Source organism: Moschus berezovskii, chromosome 3 (genome assembly GCF_049115385.1).
Source record: "Moschus berezovskii isolate FMDL1 chromosome 3, NW_MosBer_1.0, whole genome shotgun sequence".
Taxonomy (NCBI): domain Eukaryota; kingdom Metazoa; phylum Chordata; class Mammalia; order Artiodactyla; family Moschidae; genus Moschus; species Moschus berezovskii.
The window spans coordinates 40,695,632-40,714,320 of NC_142462.1; the positions used below are offsets into that span (position 1 = coordinate 40,695,632).

At 41.0% G+C, this 18,689-nt stretch overlaps 1 protein-coding gene across 7 annotated transcripts in view; it reads left to right on the plus strand.

The window, feature by feature from the left end:
- The window catches only part of ELAPOR2 (endosome-lysosome associated apoptosis and autophagy regulator family member 2), a 233,610-nt gene that overhangs the window by 145,323 nt on the left and 69,598 nt on the right, over positions 1 to 18,689 (plus strand). For 4 of the 7 annotated variants that reach the window (XR_016036918.1, XR_016036917.1, XR_016036920.1 and 1 more), the window contains 4 exons: positions 798 to 945; positions 3,958 to 4,044; positions 9,623 to 9,728; positions 17,662 to 17,814. Coding sequence is in view for 1 of the 7 variants with exons in the window: in XM_055420627.2 (XP_055276602.2) it covers positions 798 to 945; positions 3,958 to 4,044; positions 9,623 to 9,728; positions 17,662 to 17,814 (494 nt within the window). In the remaining 6 variants the exon portion in view is untranslated. Of the gene's footprint in view, positions 1 to 797; positions 946 to 2,133; positions 2,273 to 3,957; positions 4,045 to 9,622; positions 9,729 to 17,661; positions 17,815 to 18,689 lie in introns of those variants that run through there. The other 3 variants (XR_016036921.1, XR_016036922.1, XR_016036919.1) reach the window with 3 other exon arrangements.

The following is an 18,689-nucleotide window of genomic DNA, read 5'->3' on the forward strand; positions in this document are numbered from 1 at the left end:
CAGTGGCATATATTATGAAATGATCACCACAATAAGTTATTACCATAGTGACCATATTCTTTATCTTGTTTTTTACAACCTCATGACTTATTCATAACTGGAGGTTGGTACCCCTTCATCCCCTTCGTCTATTCTGCTTCCCCCTCCCTGGCAACCACAGAAAACTAGTCTGTTCTCTGTATCTATAAGTCCCTTTGTGGTTTGTTTCTTAGACTCCACTTTCTCTCTCTCTCTCTCTCTCTCTTTTTTTCTTCTGCTCAATGTTATGTAGCAACCAGGATGGAAGGGGAGTTTGAGGGAGAATAGATACATGATTATGTATAACTGAGGCCCTTCGCTGTTCACCTGAAACGATCACAGCATTGTTAATTGACTATACCCCAATACAAAATAAACATTAAAAAATATTTAGATTCACTTTAAATGGACTTTTTCTAGGATGATTTCTTCTCTCATAATAAATGGACACCCCTGCCAATATGTGTTTATAAATAAAACTTTAGATAGTAGTAAGAGTAATTCCATCAAAGACTGCTAGAATTAGTGACTACATTTTTGGTGATAAGCAGCAGCTGCATAGCACATTAGCTGCATAATCTTACCATAATTTTAGGAAGTTGTGTGCCACAAGACATGAACCTTTTTTCAAGCACAGTGTTGTTGGCCTTTGGGGTTCACATGCGCTTCAGACTTCTCTCCTGTGCTTTGTCGACAGAACCGCTTTTAAATCTCAGTTATAGAACTTGTGAACAGAAGAGGTTTCTGAATGCTAACATGAAATGGTTTTGTTTCCACAGCTCTTCTTGGGTCCCTCGTGGAAACTACATAGAGTCCAATCGTGATGACTGCACAGTATCCTTGATCTATGCTGTGCACCTCAAGAAGTCAGGTTATGTCTTCTTTGAGTACCAGTATGTGGACAACAACATCTTCTTTGAGTTCTTTGTAAGGCCTTTTATATTCTAGAATTCACTTTTTAAAGGGCATTCATGCAAAATTTCTCTTAATCATTTGTTCCCATTTCATTGTGTGCCTCGGTTTTTTGTGTTAATTGAAGCTTTCGATAAGAAATATTTGTTTTTTCTATAATACTTTCTGGTTAATAATTATTTCTTTACCTCTGAGTTCTCTCCTTGTAGAATAACATTAGGATTGTTTTCCTTTTGGATATGATCATTAGGTGACCATTTGCTTGAGACTTTTTGTGTGATGAATATATTTCCTGAGATTCATTTAATTTTTTTTATAGTGATAGATGCTACTTTGTTTAAAAATATGTTTTCACCAATCTTGGTTTTTATTTAAAAAGATTTTTCTTCTCTTTTCAGTTTTAACTATTTGAATTATTTAAGTGTACTCATGGGCAATATTTCAGAACTAGAAGTGACTATATCTTGCTAATTGTCCCAGTTTTGTACAGTATAAAGAAATCAAGGGATGAGGTAGTTGATGTCTCTGGCAAGAGATTAAATAACATTAAAGACTATAGAATAAAATAATAGTCTAACAGAATAGGCTGTTACCACAAAAATTGTTTAGCTATTTTATGTAAACTGTACCTAATTGTGCAAATATTTGCTGTGGCAGTGACTCAAATGCTTGAGAAAAATTTGTTCCGATTGACTTCTTAAACCAAAAAAAAAACCAAAAACAGTATGTGTGTTGTAACTGGGAAAATATCTTGTAAAGTGTTTCTGTGACCCAGATTGCAGGAATAAATGTACTGATAATGCTAAAGCAAATTTATATTGCTCTTGATAATGGAAATTTCTAAATCAAAAGTTTGCTAGGAAGAAATATTTTCTGTGAATGTATGAGCCTAAGATTTAAAGTCAAGAGATTCTGGCTCATGTCCCAGCTTTGCAGTTGCTGGTTGTGTGTTACTGGACAACTAACTTTTCAGCTCTCAACATTCCTTTTCGTAAAGAGGATTGTAGACAAGACTTTTTAAGGACCCTCTTAACTCTTAATATCCTTTGATGAGTTTAAGATGTTAGGCAATATTCAAACAGATTGGCTTTTTAAGTTACATTTTGTTTGCAAGACACTTCTCAGAGTGAATAACTCCATATTCCATGGGATATTTTTGCAATATTATTAAAATAAAGTTAAAAAGCAAGGTAATTGTGTAATTGTTTGAATAAACATTTAGCTCTGTGTTGTCTATTAAGTCCTTTGAGAGTTGTCAGTGAAGATATTCTTAAGGCATGAAGTTTCATTGCTTCTTCTCAGTGATGCCTTTGTTCTTCTGATTATGGATTGAAAAGGGATGGTGAGTTTGTATTTCCTCTTTTATTGATGTTTCAGCTTCATAGGTTGCAATTTATTGATTCAGAGAGTCAGTGCCTTATGTCCATCCTGCTAGTAATTAACGGAAAGGGAATGTCTGAAGATTAAAGGATGCAGATGTACCTGTGGATGTTACAGATTGAAAGCAGTAAAGTATTTAATGTTAGGAGCCCAGGAGTTTCATTCAGCTGTCCCGTCCACACACTTTTTTTTTTTTTTTAATGATGAAACTCAAACCTAGACAGAAAAAGTGATTGGACCAAGGTTATACCTTTACTAGTTATTTTCAGAATGAGTAACGAGAGAACTCAGATCTCCAGAATGCTAGTAGACTGTCAAAAACACTAGATGTATGATATCTGCTGAGAAAAAAGCTTTCAGTTTATGCAAACATGGACTAAAAAAGGTATATACAGGGTTTATATCTGTTTAAAAATGGCTTAACACTTGTGTTGATTGTCATTATGCTTATAATATAAATATGATACATTCAGTTAAAGAAAATATCCTCAGTAGCTGATTTTCTCTGGTTTTGGCTGTTAAAAGGATCTGTTTTCTAGTTAGTTAAGTCTTTAGGAAATAGCTCTTATGGAGAAGATATTAATGCTCTTTGTGAGATTAGGGGAATGAATGAAGTGGAAAACCGACTTAAAGAATAGAGAAATAGCCATTTTGGAGGAAGTATAGATGATGAGATATTATTTCAACCCTACTCTGATGCTGACTGTTATGTGCTCACTTGCTAAGTCATGTCTGACTCTCTGCAACCCCATGGACTGTGCCCGCCAAGCTCCTCTGTCCAAGGGATTCTCCAGGCAAGAATACTGGAGTAGGTTGCCATTTCCTTCTCCAGGGGATGTTCCTGACCCAGGGATTGAACCCGGGTCTCCTGCATTGCAGGCAGATTCTCTACCAACTGAGCTACAAGGAGAAGTCAAGACTGTAAATATAGCCTCAGGAAGTCATGACTGTAAAAAAAAATACACAGACATTTTTGATGTCTATGTATTTTTTGTAGACCTGGAGAGGTATGTCCCAACTCCTAGGTATTTTAGAAGAATTGTCTGGAAAGCACAAGATGTTTGGTGCTGAAAATATTAGCTGTATTTATTTGAATTGCTATAGAGTATCAACATTTGTCCCCAAATACCAGGTGGGGTCTTTGACTTTGGCTATAGCCACTTATGTACACATTTGGGTTAAGTCTCGGGGAACTGAAAACAAAGCAGATTTCATTTATTTATTAATTTAAGGTTTAAATGGCCCTAAATCTTATAAAAATAAACTTTATTTTTATACTTTTGGGCCTGCATGGTGAATACAAGCTTTTACATTTTTGCAATGATTTTTTCTCCTCTATGTGAATTTTCAGTGTTTACTGCCCTCTCCTCCTCTGCCTTCCATGCTCCTGCTTGCCCAGTTTCTGACTTCTTAATGGGCTTGTCTTTTTGTTACAATAATGAGAAAGATTCACTTAGAACTACGTACTCATGTTCAGTTGTCATTCAGACTCCAGAGATCTGGTGTGTTTACTTATTGAGAATTACTTGTGGCTGTTGTTTTCTTGCACATTGAAAGAAGCTCTTGTAGCCTGTCCTGTGGTGAGTGACACATCTAATTAAAAACACTGTTCACTGAGCTTTACTGGCCCTTATGTTTACTCCACAGATTCAGAATGATCAGTGCCAGGAGATGGACACCACCGCTGACAAGTGGGTAAAACTCACAGACAATGGAGAATGGGGCTCTCATTCTGTAAGTCTCTCTCTGCTCTTCTCTCCTACCAACCCTTCTTCTCCTTTCTTTTCTCAAACTTATTTTTAAAAGTTTATTTTAAAGAAAAAAAAATTATCTTTTAATTTAGAAATTTCTAGTTAGGGAAGAAATTGCCCCTAAGTTTCACGGACTCAGGCTCTTTCTAGTATTATTTTCTTTCTTTCTCCTTTCTCCTTAGCTCCCTCTCCCTGCTCTTTCCTATCACACTTCAACTGTCCTGCTTTTCAAGGGAGGCATTAAAAGGAATGAAGTCTACTCAGAATTAATATACAGAGCCTCTGGGTATGTAAGTTTACAGATGTGGTAATCACATGAAAGATAATCAGTGACTCTTGGCATTGGATGGATCCTTGAGTTCGAAGCATCACTGTGAACAAAGCTAACCACAGATGTGATGGAATTCCAATTGAGCTTTTCAAATCCTAAAAGATGATGCTGTGAAAGTGCTGCACTCAATATGCCAGCAAATTTGGAAAACTCAGCAGTGGCCACAGGACTGGAAAAGGTCAGTCTTCATTCCAGTCCCAAATAAAGGCAATGCCAAAGAATGCTCAAACTACCGCACAATTGCACTCATCTCACATGCTAGCAAAGTAATGCACAAAATTCTCCAAGTCAGGCTTCAACAGTACATGAACCATGAACTTCCAGATATTCAAGCTGGATTTAGAAAAGGCAGAGGAACCAGAGATCAAATTGCTAACATCCATTGGATCATAGAAAAAGCAAGAGAGTTCCAGAGAAATGTCTACTTCTGCTTTATTGATTATGCCAAAATCTTTGACTGTGTGGATCACAACAAACTGTGGAAAATTCTTCAAGAGTTGGGAATATCAGACTATCTGACCTGCCTCTTGAGAAATCTGAATGCAGGTCAAGAAGCAACAGTTAGAACTGAACATGGAACAACAGACTGGTTCCAAATAGGGAAAGGAATATGTCAAGGCTGTATATTGTCACCCTTCTCATTTAACTTATATGCAGAGTACATCATGAGAAACGCTGGGCTGGATGAAGCAGAAGCTGGAATCAAGATTGCTAGGAGAAATATCAATAACCTCAGAATGACACCATCCTTATGGCAGAAAGTGCAGAAGAACTAAAGAGCCTCTTGATCAAAGTGAAAGAGTAGAGTGAAAAAGTTGGCTTAAAGCTCAACATTCAGAAAACGAAGATCATGGCATCTGGTCCCATCATTTCACGACAAATAGATGGGAAAACAATGGAAACAGTGTCAGACTTTATTTTCTTGGGCTCCAAAATCACTGCAGATGATGACTGCAGCCATGAAATTAAAAGACGCTTGCTCCTTGGAAGAAAAGCTATGACCAGCCTACACAGCATATTAAAAATCAGAGACATTATTTTGCTGACAAAGGTCCATCTAGTCAAAGCTATGGTTTTCCCAGTGGTCATGTATGGATGTGAGAGTTGGACTATAAAGAAAGCTGAGCACTGAAGAATTGATGCTTCTGAACTGTGGTTTTGGAGAAGACTCTTGAGAGTCTCTTGGACTGCAAGGAGATCCAACCAGTCTATTCTAAGGGAAATCAGTCCTGGATATTCATTGGAAGGAGTGGTGCTGAAGCTGAAACTCCAATACTTTGGCCACTTGATGTGAAGAACTGACTCATTGGAAAAGATCCCGATGCTGGGAAAGGTTGAAGGCAGGAGGAGAAGGGGATGAAGAGAATGAGATGGTTGGATGGCATCACCGACTTGATGGACATTAGTTTGAGCAAGATCTAGAGTTGGTGATGGACATGGAAGCCTGGTGTGCTGCAGGCCATGGGGTTGCAAAGAGTCAGACACGACTGAGCAATGGAACTGAACTGAGTTTCTTTTATCCAGCTTTCTCTGCAGTCACCCCAAGTAGTGATTTTAAAACTTGTCTTGTTGGGGACTGTTCTGACCCCAGTTTTGCACAGCTCTGTATATCACAAAATTCATCCATGTCTGGAGCTGAAACCTGCTTTCTATCTGTTACCCATTGTTCAAAATTCTACCCTTTCTGGTTGTGTCTGGTAAACTGCTTATTTCTTTGAGGACAACCCTGATTGTTTGAAGGTGATTATCAGGTAACACAGTCTCTGAATCTGTTATTATTTGAGGCACTGTCCCTTTGGAGTGAGACATAGATTTAAAAGCTAGATAAATGGGATAGATGACCCTTTTTACAAGGAAGAAACAGAGACACAGATGTAGAGAGCAGACGTTTGGACACTAGTGGGGAAGGGAGTGGGGTGAATTGGGAGATTGGGATTGACATATATACTGCTGCTGCTAAGTCACTTCAGTCGTGTCTGACTCTGTGTGACCCCATAAACGGAAGCCCACCAGGCTCCCCTGTCCCTAGGATTCTCTAGGCAAGAACACTGGAGTGGGTTGCCATTTCCTTCTCCAATGTGTGAAAGTGAAAAGTGAAAGTGAAGTTGCTCAGTCGTGTCCGACCCTTAGCGACCCAACGGACTGCAGCCTACCAGGCTCCTCCATCCATGGGATTTTCTAGGCAAGAGTACTGGAGTGGCTTGCCATTGCTAGGTATAAAAAACAAATGAGAACCTGCTGTATTGCACAGGAAACTCTACCAAATGCTCTGTGGTGACCTAAATGGGAAGGAAATTCAAAAAAGAGGGAATATGTGTGCATGTATAGCTGATTCACTTACTGTACAGCAGAAACGAACAGAACATGGTAAAGTTCAGTTCAGTTCAGTTCAGTCGCTCAGTCGTGTCCGACTCTCCGCGACCCCATGAATCACAGCACGCCAGGCCTCCCTGTCCATCACCAAATCCTGGAGTTCACTCAAACTCATGTCCACAGAGTCGGTGATGCCATCCAGCCATCTCACTCTCGGTCGTCCCCTTCTCCTCCCGCCCCCAACCTTTTCCAGCATCAAAGTCTTTTCCAGTGAGTCAACTCGTCGCATGAGGTGGCCAGAGTATTGCAGCTTCAGCTTTAGCATCAGTCCTTCCAATGAACACCTAGGATTGATCTCCCTTAGAATGGACTGGTTGGATCTCCTGGCGGTACAAGGGACTTTCAAGAGTCTTCTCCAACACCACAGTTCAAAAACTGTACCCTAATTTGATCCCTGAGTCAGGAAGGTCCCCTGGAGAAGGAAATGGCAAAGCACTCCAGTATTCTTACCTGGGATATCCCATGGAGAGAGGAGCCTGGCAGCCTATCGTCCATCGGGTTGCAAAAATCAGAAATAACGACTAAACAACAGCAGCAGCTCTGGTTTATAGTTGTTTTATTTCTTTAGGCAATTGACTTTGTCTCTTTGACTCTAATAGTTCATATGAGAAATGGGACCAATCTTGCAGAGTTAAATGAGAGGATACATCTGTTATTCAGTTGCTCAGTCACGTCTGACTCTTTGTGACCCCATGGACTGCAGCATGCCAGGCTTCCCTGTCCTTCACCAACTCCCGGGGTCTGCTCAAACTCATGTCCATTGAGAGGATACATAGGGAGGGCCTAACAAGCAGAGACATTACTTTGCCAACCAAGGTCCGTCTAGTCAAGGCTATGGTTTTTCCCATGGTCATGTATGGATGTGAGAGTTGGACTGTGAAGAAAGCTGATCGCCGAAGAATCGATGCTTTTGAACTGTGGTGTTGGAGAAGACTCTTGAGAGTCCCTTATACTGCAAGGAGAGCCAACCAGTCCATTCTAGAGGAGATCAATCCTGGATGTTCATTGGAGGGACTGATGCTAAAGCTGAAGCTGCAATACTTTGGCCACCTCATGCAGCGAGTTGACTCACTGGAAAAGACTCTGATGCTGGGAAAGGTTGGGGGCGGGAGGAGAAGGGGACGACGGAGAATGAGATGGCTGGATGGCATCACCGACTCTGTGGACATGAGTTTGAGTGTACTCTGGGAGTTGGTGATGGACAGGGAGGCCTGGCGTGCTGTGATTCATGGGGTCGCGGAGAGTCGGACACGACTGAGCGACTGAACTGAACTGAACTGAACATGGTGCCTGCAGTGTAGATTGAACACTGTTTCAATAAGTGACCGTCCATCCTTGATTTGTGTTGTAGCAGATACCTCATCCTTTAGTGATTAATATAATGCACCCTTTCAGAGTAGTATTTTTGATCTGTATGTCTGGAAGTGATATTAGTACCAATTAAGATCCATTCACTTAAGCTTTCAGTCCTCTGGGCTTTGAAGGTACAAGTAACCCTTGGCAGCAAATATGCTTTCTTTACTTACAAAGACTTAACACAAAGGTAAAGTATTTAACGTACTGCTTTTCTGACTCTCTGGCAGGGTGAGGTAGTCAGATATGTTTTAATTTTATACTGCTTGAATTCACCCAGCCAGACTCCAAATAAGAATAAGGGTGGCAAATGAGAAAGCAAAACACCTTTCAGTTCAGTTCAGTCACACAGTTGTGTCTGACTCTTTGCGACCCCATGAACCGCAGCACGCCAGGCCTCCCTGTTCATCACCAGCTGCCGGAGTTTACCCAAACCCATCTCCATTGAGTCGGTGATGCCATCCAACCAACTTATCCTCTGGCATCCCCTTTTCCTCCTGCCCTCAATCTTTCCCAGTATCAGGGTCTTTTCAAATGAGTCAGCTCTTTGCATCAGGTGACCAAAGTATTGGAGTTTTGGCTTCAACATCAGTCCTTCCAATGGACACCCAGGACTGATCTCCTTAAGGATGGACCAGTTGGATCTCCTTGCAGTCCAAGGGACTAAGAGTCTTCTCCAATACCACAGTTCAAAAGCATCAATTCTTGGGCGCTCAGCTTTCTTTATAGTCCAACTCTTACATCCATACCTGACTACTGGAAAAACCATAGCCTTGACTAGATGGACATTTGTTGACGAAGTAATGTCTCTGCTTTTTAATATGCTGTCTAGGTTGGTCATAACTTTCCTTCCAAGGAGTAAGTGTCTTTAAATTTCATTAGTTTAGTTGACTGAATCAACATGAAATTGATGGGAAAAGTAATTTGATAAAAATGTTCTGATGGCAAAGGAAGCAAATATTAGACATTGTATCATTTAAATTCTGGAACCATAGAGTCAAATCAGGCTATTCTATAAGAACAGTCCTATTTTTATTTTGTTGCTGTTGCAGTGTTGTTTGTTAAGTAATTTTAAAAGGAAGCAAACTCATTCTATTACCTTTTTGTTTTCAGAGCCCAGAGATTTACTTATGAATAGTGCCAGCAATCAGTATGTAATTGGGCTAAGTGCCTCTCAATCTAAATTGAGTCTTTTAAATATAAACCAAGTCTTCATGCAAATGATTTGAAAATCATTTTATCTTCTTTCATGCTTGAAGAATTTTCTGATCCTCCCTCTTACTGTATTTTTGGGGTTGGGAACCTTTTTTTTTTTTTTTTTTTACAAAATGTGAATTTAAGCAAAGCTTAAGTCTCAATAAGTAGTTGATTTAAATTTGTGGGTTCCAGATAATTGTGTTTCATTATAATGTGTTGAAAAGTGTACAGGGGATTAGCTTTGATATAGGTATGGTTGGAAGTAGCATGGTTCATGTGACCTGAGTGCCTTGTGTTTTCTTTATAGGTAATGTTGAAATCAGGCACAAACATACTGTACTGGAGAACGACAGGCATCCTTATGGGTTCCAAGGCAGTCAAGCCAGTGTTGGTAAAAAATATCACAATTGAAGGTATTTCACATCTGTCTCCTTTAGTAGTCACCTATCCCATTTTAAAATATTGACTATATTGTTGGCTTCGCTGGTTCAAGGGGATGTGGGACAAAAATTAGCAGGTTAGGCATCATATTGGCCTAAGACTCTGGTTTTATTTCTGGCAAGTTGGCTGTTTGTTTTTCCTATCCTTAAACTGAATTATTTAATCTGTGTGAGAAAGTAAAAATAATGACAGTTGTAGGTGTCTTGAAATAAAAGCTAACAATCTTAATAGCCTACTCTTCATTCAAGAAGACTTCCTTGTGCTGGCATAGTACTTATACAGGTCACGACTATATCCATAAAAATAACAGTGAAATAAATATCTTGGTCTGTCTCCTACACCTTTTGCCTCTCTTAACCAACTGCATTTTCTGACTCCTGAGAGTGGACAGTATGCTCTGGCATGGTTCATTATCAGAGCTACTTTTAATTAAAGCAGTGATTCTCTTTTATTTAACTTTGATTTACATTTTACTATGGGATAAGTGTGCTTCTTCCTGTGAAGCTAACTCATTAGTTATAGGGACATCTGCTGGTGATACCTGGACTTACAAACCTGAAGAAAAGTCAGCTTTTCCCTGGGTCTCATGGGTCTTGTCTGTATGTAACTAGTGAGCAGTGGAGAAAAAGGGAACTGGTAGACACAGAGAGAAGAGAATGGTACAGAATTGGAAGGAATCAGAATTTACTCCATTTCTGATTAATGAAGTTGTTTTGATAGCTGAGCTTGTACACTGATTCAGTTCAGCTCAGTCACTTAGTCGTGTCGGACTCTTTGCGACCCCATGGACTGTAGCACGCCAGGCTACCCTGTCCATACCAACTCGGAGCTTACTCAACTTCATGTCCATTGAGTTGGTGATGACATCCAACAGTCTCATCCTCTGTCAGCCCCTTCTCTTACCACCTTCAATCTTTCTCAGCATCAGGGTCTTTTCCAGTGAGTCAGTTCATCCATCAGGTGGCCAAAAAACTGGATCTTCAGCATCTGTCCTTCTAATGAATATTCAGGACTGATATCCTTTAGGATTGACTGCTTTGATCTCGTTGCAGTCCAAGAGACTCTCAAGAGTCTTCTCCAACACAACAGTTCAAAAGCATCAATTCTTCAGTGCTCAGCAGTCTTTATAGTCCAACTCTCACATCCATACATGATTACTGGAAAAAACATAGCATTGACTAGATGGACCTCTGTTGACAAAGTAATGTCTCTGCTTTTTAATATGCATCTAGGTTGGTCATAACTTTTCTTTTAAGGAGCAAGAGCCTTTAATTTCATGGCTACAGTCACCAACAGAGTGATTTTAGAGCCAAAGAAAATAAAGTCTGTCACTGTTTCCGTTGTTTCCCCATCTATTTGCCATGAAGTAATGGAACCGGATGCCATGATCTTCATTTTCTGAATGTTGAGTTTTAAGCCAGCTTTTTCACTCTCCTCTTTCACTTTCATCAAGAGACTCTTTAGTTCTTCTTCACTTTCTGCCATAAGGGTGGTGTCATCTGCATATTTGAGGTTACTGATATTTCTTCTCCCAGCAATCTTGATTGCAGCTTGTGCTTCTTCCAGCCCAGCGATCCTCATGATGTACTCTGCATATAAGTTAAATAAGCAGAGTGACAATATACAGCCTTGACATACTCCTTTCCCAATTTGGAAACAGTCTGTTGTTCCATGTTTGGTTCTGTTGCTTCTTGACCTGCATACAAATTTCTCAGGAGGCAGGTCAGGTAGTCTGGTATTTCTATCTCTTTCAGAATTCTCCACAGTTTGTTGTGATCCACACAGTCAAAGGCTTTGGTGTAGTCAATAAAGCTGATGTAGATGTTTTTCTGGAACTCTCTTGCTTTTTCTATGATCCAATGGATGTTGGCACTTTGATCTCTGGTTCCTCTGTCTGCCTTGTCTAAATCCAGCTTGAACATCAGGAAGTTCACGGTTCACGTACTGTTGAGGCCTGGCATGGAGGATTAAAGCATTACTCTGCTTGTGTGTGAGTACAATTGTGCAGTAGTTTGAGCATTCTTTGGCATTGCCTTTCTCTGGGATTGTAATGAAAACGGACCTTTTCCAGTCCTGTGGCCACTGCTGAGTTATCCAAATTTGCTGGCATCTTAGGTGCAGCATTGTCTTTTAGGATTTGAAATAGCTCAACTGGAATTCCATCACCTCCACAGCCAGCCTTGTTCTTAGTGATGCTTCCTCAAGCCCATTTGACTTCCCATTTCAGAATGTCTGGCTCTAGGTGAGTGATCACACCGTCATGACTATCTGGATCATGAAGACCTTTTCTGTATAGTTCTTCTGTGTATTCTTGCCACCTCTTCTTAAGATCTTCTGCTTCTGTTAGGTCCATACCATTTTTGTCCTATATTGTGCCCATCTTTGGGCATAATGTTCCTGTAGTGTCTCTAATTTTCTTGAAGAGATCTCTAGTCTTTCCCATTCTATTGTTTTTCTCTACTTCCTTGCATTGATCACTGAGGAAGGCTTTCTTATCTCTCCTTGCTATTCTTTGGAACTCTGCATTCAAATGGGTGTATCTTTCCTTTTCTCCTTTGCCTTTTGGTTCTCTTCTTTTCTCAGCTATTTGTAAGGCCTCCTCAGACAACCACTTTGCTTTTTTGCATTCCTTTTTCTTGGGGATGGTCTTGATCACTGCCTCCTGTACAATGTCACAAACGTCTGTCCATGGTTCTTCTGGCACTCTATCAGGTCTAATCTCTTGATCTATTTGTCACTTCCACTGTATAATCATAAGAGATTTGATTTAGGTCATAGCTGAATGGTCTGGTGGCTTTCCCTACTTTCTTCAATTTAAGTCTGAATTTGAAAATAATAAGTTCATGATCTGAGTCATAGTCAGCACCTGGTCTTGTTTTGCTGACTGTATAGAGCTTCTCTTACAAGACCTTCTAGAACTAACATCCAAAGAGATGTCCTTTTTCTTATAGGGGACTGAAATGCAAAAGTAGGAAGTTAAGAAATACTTGGAATATCTGGCAAATTTGGCCTTGGAGTACAGAATAAAGCAGGACAAAGGATAGTAGAGTTTTGCCAAGAGAATGCACTGGTCACAGCAAACACCCTCTTCAAACAACACAAGAGAAGACTCTACACATGAACAGCACCAGATGGCCAACACTGAAATAAGATTGATTATATTCTTTGCAGCCAAAGATGGAGAAGCTCTATAGAGTCAGCAAAAACAAGACCGGAAGCTGACTGTGGCTCAGATAATGAACTCCTTATTGTCAAATTCAGACTTAAATTGAAGAAAATAGGGAAAACCACTAGACCAGTCAGGTATGACCTAAATCATATCCCTTATTAGAAGTGAAAAATGGATTCAAAGGATTAGATTTGAAAGACAGAGTGCCTGAAGAACTATGGACAGACATTTGTGACATTGTACAGGAGGCGGTGATCAAGACCATCCCCAAGAAAAAGGAATGCAAAAAAGCAAAGTGGTTGTCTGAGGAGGTCTTACAAATAGCTGTGTAAGAAGAGAAGTGAAAGGCAAAGGAGAAAAGGAAAGATACACCTATTTGAATGCAGAGTTCCAAAGAATAGCAAAGAGAGATAAGGAAGCCTTCCTCAGCGATCAATGGAAAGAAATAAAGGAAAACGATAGAATGGGAAAAGCTAGAGAACTCTTAAAGAAAATTATAGATACCAAGGCAACATTTCATGCAAAGATGGGCACAATAAAGGACAGAAATGGTATGGACCTAACAGAAGCAGAAGATATTAAGAAGAGGTGGCAAGAATATACAGAAGAACTATACAAAAAAGATCTTCATTACCCAGATAACCACAATGGTATGATCACTCACCTAGAGCCAGACATCCTGAAATGTGAAGTCAAATGGGCCTTAGGAAGCATCACTACAAACAAAGCTAGTGGAGGTGATGGAACTTCAGTTGAGCTATTTCAAATCCTGAAAGATGATGCTGTGAAAGTGCTTCACTCAGTATGCCAGCAAATTTGGAAAACCCAGCAGTGGCCACAGGACTGGAAAAGGTCCATTTTCATTACAATCCCAGAGAAAGGCAATGCCAAAGAATGCTCAAACTACTGCCCAGTTGCACTCATCTCACATGCTAGTAAAGTATTTCTCAAAATCCTCCATGCCAGGCTTCAACAGTACATGAACTATGAATATCCAGATGTTCAAGCTGGATTTAGAAAAGGCAGAATAACCAGAGATCAAGTTGCCAACCTCTGTTAGATCATTGAAAAAATGAGTGAGTTCCAGAAAGATATCTACTTCTGCTTTCTTTGACTACGCCAAAGTCTTTGACTATGTGGATCACAATATACTGGAAAATTCTTCAAGAGGTGGGAATACCAGTCCACCTGACCTGCTTCTTGAAAAATTTGTATGCAGGTCAAGAAGCTACAGTTAGAACTGTACATGGAACAACATACTGTTTCCAAATCAGGAAAGGAGTATGTCAAGGCTGTATATTGTCACCCTGCTCATTTAACTTATATGCAGAGTACATTATGAGAAATGCTGTGCTGGATGAAGCACAAACTGGAATCAAGATTGCTGGGAGAAATATCAGTAACCTCAGATATGCAGATGACACTACCCTTATGGCGTAGAAGTGCAGAAGAATTAAAGAGTCTCTTGATGAAAGTGAAAGAGGAGAGTGAAAAAGTTGGCTTAAAACTCAACATTCAGAAGACGAGGATCATGGCATCTGGTCCCATTACTTCATGACAAATAGATGGGGAAACAATGGAAACAGTGACAGACTTTATTTTCTTTGGCTCCAAAATCACTGCAGCCGTGAAATTAAAAGACACTTGCTCCTTGCAAGAAAACTTATGGCCAATGTAGACAGCATATTAAAAATCAGAGACATTACTTTGCCAAGAAAGATCCGTCTAGTGAAAGCTATGGTTTTTCCAGTAGTCATGTATGGATATGAGAGTGGACTATAAAGTCAGCTGAGCGCTGAAGAATTGATTCTTTTGAACTGTGGTGTTGGAGAACACTCTTGAGAGTCCCTTGGATTGCAAGATGATCAAAGCAGTCAATTCTTAAAGGAAATCAGTCCTGAATGTTCATTGGAAGGACCGATGCTGAAGCTGAAGCTTGAATACTTTGGCCACCTGATATGAAGAACTGACTCATTTGGAAAAAACCCTGATGCTGAGAAAGATTGAAGGTGGTAGGAGAAAGGGTTGACAGAGGATGAGATGGTTGGATGGCATCACTGACTCTATGGACATGAATTTGAGTATGCTCTGGGAGTTGGTGATGGACAGGGAAGCTTGGTGTGCTGCAGTCCATGGGGTCACAAAGTGTCAGACTCGACTGAGTGACTGAACTGTACTGAACTGATAGAGCTCCTCCATCTTTGAATGCAAAGAATATAGTCAGTCTGATTTCGCTATTGACCATCTTGTAATGTCAATGTGTAGAGTCTTCTCTTGTGTTATTAAAATAGGGTGTTTCTATGCCAGTGCATTCTCTTGGAAAAACCCTGTTAGCCTTTGCCCTGCTTCATTCTACTCTCCAAGGCCAAATTTGCCTGTTACTCCAGGTATCTCTTGACTTCCTAGTTTTGCATTCCGTCCCCTATAATGAAAAAGACATTTTTTTTGGGTTTTCTAGAAGGTCTTGTAGTTCTTCATAAAACTGTCCAACTTCAGCTTCTTCAGCATTAGTGGTTGGGGCATAGACTTGGATTATTGTGATATTGAATGGTTTGCCTTGGAAACGAACAGAGATCATTCTGTCGTTTTTGAGATTGCACCCCCATTACGGCATTTCACACTCTTTTGATGACTATGAGGGCTACTCCATTTCTTCTAAGGGATTCTTGCCCACAGTAGTAGATATCATGGTCATCTGGGTTAAATTCACCCATTCCAGTCCCTTTTAGTTCACTGATTCCTAAAATGTTGATGTTCACTCTTGCTATCTTCTGTTTGACCATTTCCAATTTACCTTGATTCATGGACCTAACATTTCAGGTTCCTATGCAATATTGCTCTTTACAGCATCAGACTTCCATCACCAGTCACATCCACAATTGGGTTTTATTTTTGCTTTGACTCCATCTCTTCATTCTTTCTGGAGTTATTTCTCCACTGTTCTCCAGTAGCGTATTGGGCACCTACCGACCTGGGGAATTCATCTTTCAGTGCCCTATCTTTTTTCCTTTTCATACTGTTCATAGGGCTCTCAAGGCAAGAATACTGAAGTTGTTTGCCATTCCCTTCTCCAGTGGACCACATTTTGTTAGTACTCTCCACCATGACTTGTCCATCTTGGGTGGCCCTACATGGAATGGCTCATGGTTTCATTGAATTAGACAAGGCTGTGGCCCATGTGATCAGTTTAATTAGTTTTTTGTGATTGTGGTTTTCATTCTGTCTACCCTCTGAAGGATAAGGATAAAGGGCTTTTGGAAGCTTACTGATGGGAGAGACTGACTGAGGGGCAAACTGGGTCTTGTTCTGATGGGTGGGGCCATGCTCAGTAAATCTTTAACCCAGTTTTCTGTTCATGGGTGGGGCTGTGTTCCCTCCCTGTTGATTGACCTGAGGCCAAACTATGGTGGAGGTGATGAAGATAATGGCGGCCTCCTTCAGTGGGTCCCATGCAGGTGTGCTGCTGCAGTCAGTGCCCCTGACCCTGCACCAGTCCATCACTGACCCACACCTCCGCCAGAGACTGCTGGATACTCACGGGCAGGTCTGGGTCAGTCTCTTGTGGGGTCACTGCTCCTTTCTCCTGGGTCCTGGTGTGCAAAAGGTTTTGCTTGTTCCCTCCAAGAGTCGGTTTTCCCAGACTTGTGTAAGCTCTGGTGCTTCTATGGTGGCGTTAATGGTGACATTCTCCAAGAGGGCTTATGCCATTCCCAGGTCTGCCGCACTCAGAACCCCTGCCCCTGAAGCAGGTCACTGGTGACCCATACCACCCATACCTCTGCAGGAACCACTCAGACACAGTTCTGGCTCAGTCTCTGTGGAGTCTCTGGGTCCTTTTGCACACACGGTTTTGTTTGTGCCCTTCAGGAGTCTGTTTCCTCAGTCCTGTGTAAGTTCTTGCGGCTCTATGGTGGGGTTAATGGCGACCTCCTCCAAGAAGGCTTATGCCATACCCAGGTCTGCTGCACCCAGAGCCTCTGCCCCTGCAGCACTCCATTGCTGACCCATACCTCCACAGGAGACACTCAAACACTCAAAGCCAGATCTCAAAGGCAGGTCTGGCTCAGTCTCTGAGGAGTCTTCTGGTGCACACAAGGTTTTGTTTGAGCCCTCTGAGCATCTCTGGTGGGTATGGGGTTTGGTTCTAAATGTGATTTCATCCCTCCTGCTGTCTTGCTGGGACTTCTCCTTTGCCCTTTGATGTGGGGTATATTTTTTTGGTGGGATCCAACATACTCCTGTCGACAGTTGCTCAGCAGTGAATTGTAATTTTGGAGTTCTTGCAGGAGAAGATGAGCGCACATCCTTCTACTCTGCCATCTTGCTGTGGAATCTCATACACTGATTATATACCTCTATCAAAATCTGAATCTGTTAACTGTTCACTGTACTTCATTGTTCAATTCAGTATGCATCCCAGCTCTCTGCAAATAGTAAATACATTTGTGATGTTGAATTAATGGTATGTAAAAGACCTGGGTTGAGCTTACTAGTAATATTTCTCTTTCACTTCTGGTAGCAGAAGCAAGGACACACTGATTTGTTGCTCTTGGGCCCTCCCCCTATGCTCTGTCTCCTGTTACCACACAGGGTAACACAGGGTCCTCCCTCCATGCTCTGTCTCCCGTTACCACTTAGGGGTGGTACAGGGTTCTCTCTCCATGTTCTGTCTCCCATTACCACTTAGGGGTGGTACAGGGTTCTTTCTCCATGCTCTGTCTCCTGTTACCACACAGGGGTGGCCTACACATCAGAATGCTTTCCATGCAAGCCTGGCACCTTCAGCGATAAACCAGGTTCATTCATCTGCCAAGTGTGTCCCAGAAACACCTATTCTGAGAAGGGAGCCAAAGAATGCATCAGGTGTGATGAGGACTCCCAATTTTCGGGTAAGATGAGTCTCCAGTTTATACTCTTTGATCTTTTCTGCTAAATTTATGTTTGTGGACAGTGTATAGTCATAAGCCAGAAATCTCACATGCAATGTGATGAAAACAGTGGGCCAGAAACCAAAGTCCTGAAATGAATTCATACTTAGTGGATAAAATAGAACTTCTAATTACCTCTTTCTTCAGAAGTTTTCTTTTTGTCCATGTTTTCTGTTCCACAACCCCCAGGTAGCTGTTTTGGATATGTTTATACTTGCCTAAAGGAGAAGGCAATGGCACCCCACTCTAGTCCTCTTGCCTGGAAAATCCCATGGATGGAGGAGCCTGGTAGGCTGCAGTCCATGGGGTCGCTAAGAGTCAGACATGACTGAGCGACTTCACTTTCATGCATTGGAGAAGGCAATGGCAACCCACTCCAGTGTTCTTGCCTGGAGAATCCCAGGGACGGGGGAGCCTGGTGGGCTGCCATCTATGGGGTCGCACAGAGTCGGACACGACTGAAGTGACTTAGCAGCAGCAGCATACTTGCCTAAGAAAATTCATATTGTACTTTTAGATGATTCGTTGTCATGGAGATGTACTTAGAAACTTAATTTGTTCCAGATTTACAACATGGAGTGATAATGGAGGAAATCTAATGTTTTCTTAGAAAGCTATGATATGCTTCTTGTGTACCTTGGAAACATTTTATTGCACTAGGAAAAATAAAAATCCAGGCCTTCATTTGCTCTAGGCCTAACTAGTTCTACCTAAATTCTTCTGGCAAGATTATTTTTACTTTTCACTTGTCTGCTTTTTGTTTGTTTGCTTGTTTTCATGTTTGCCTTTTTCGTAGGATCACAACATAAATGACTCATTTCTGAAATGCATTCTTG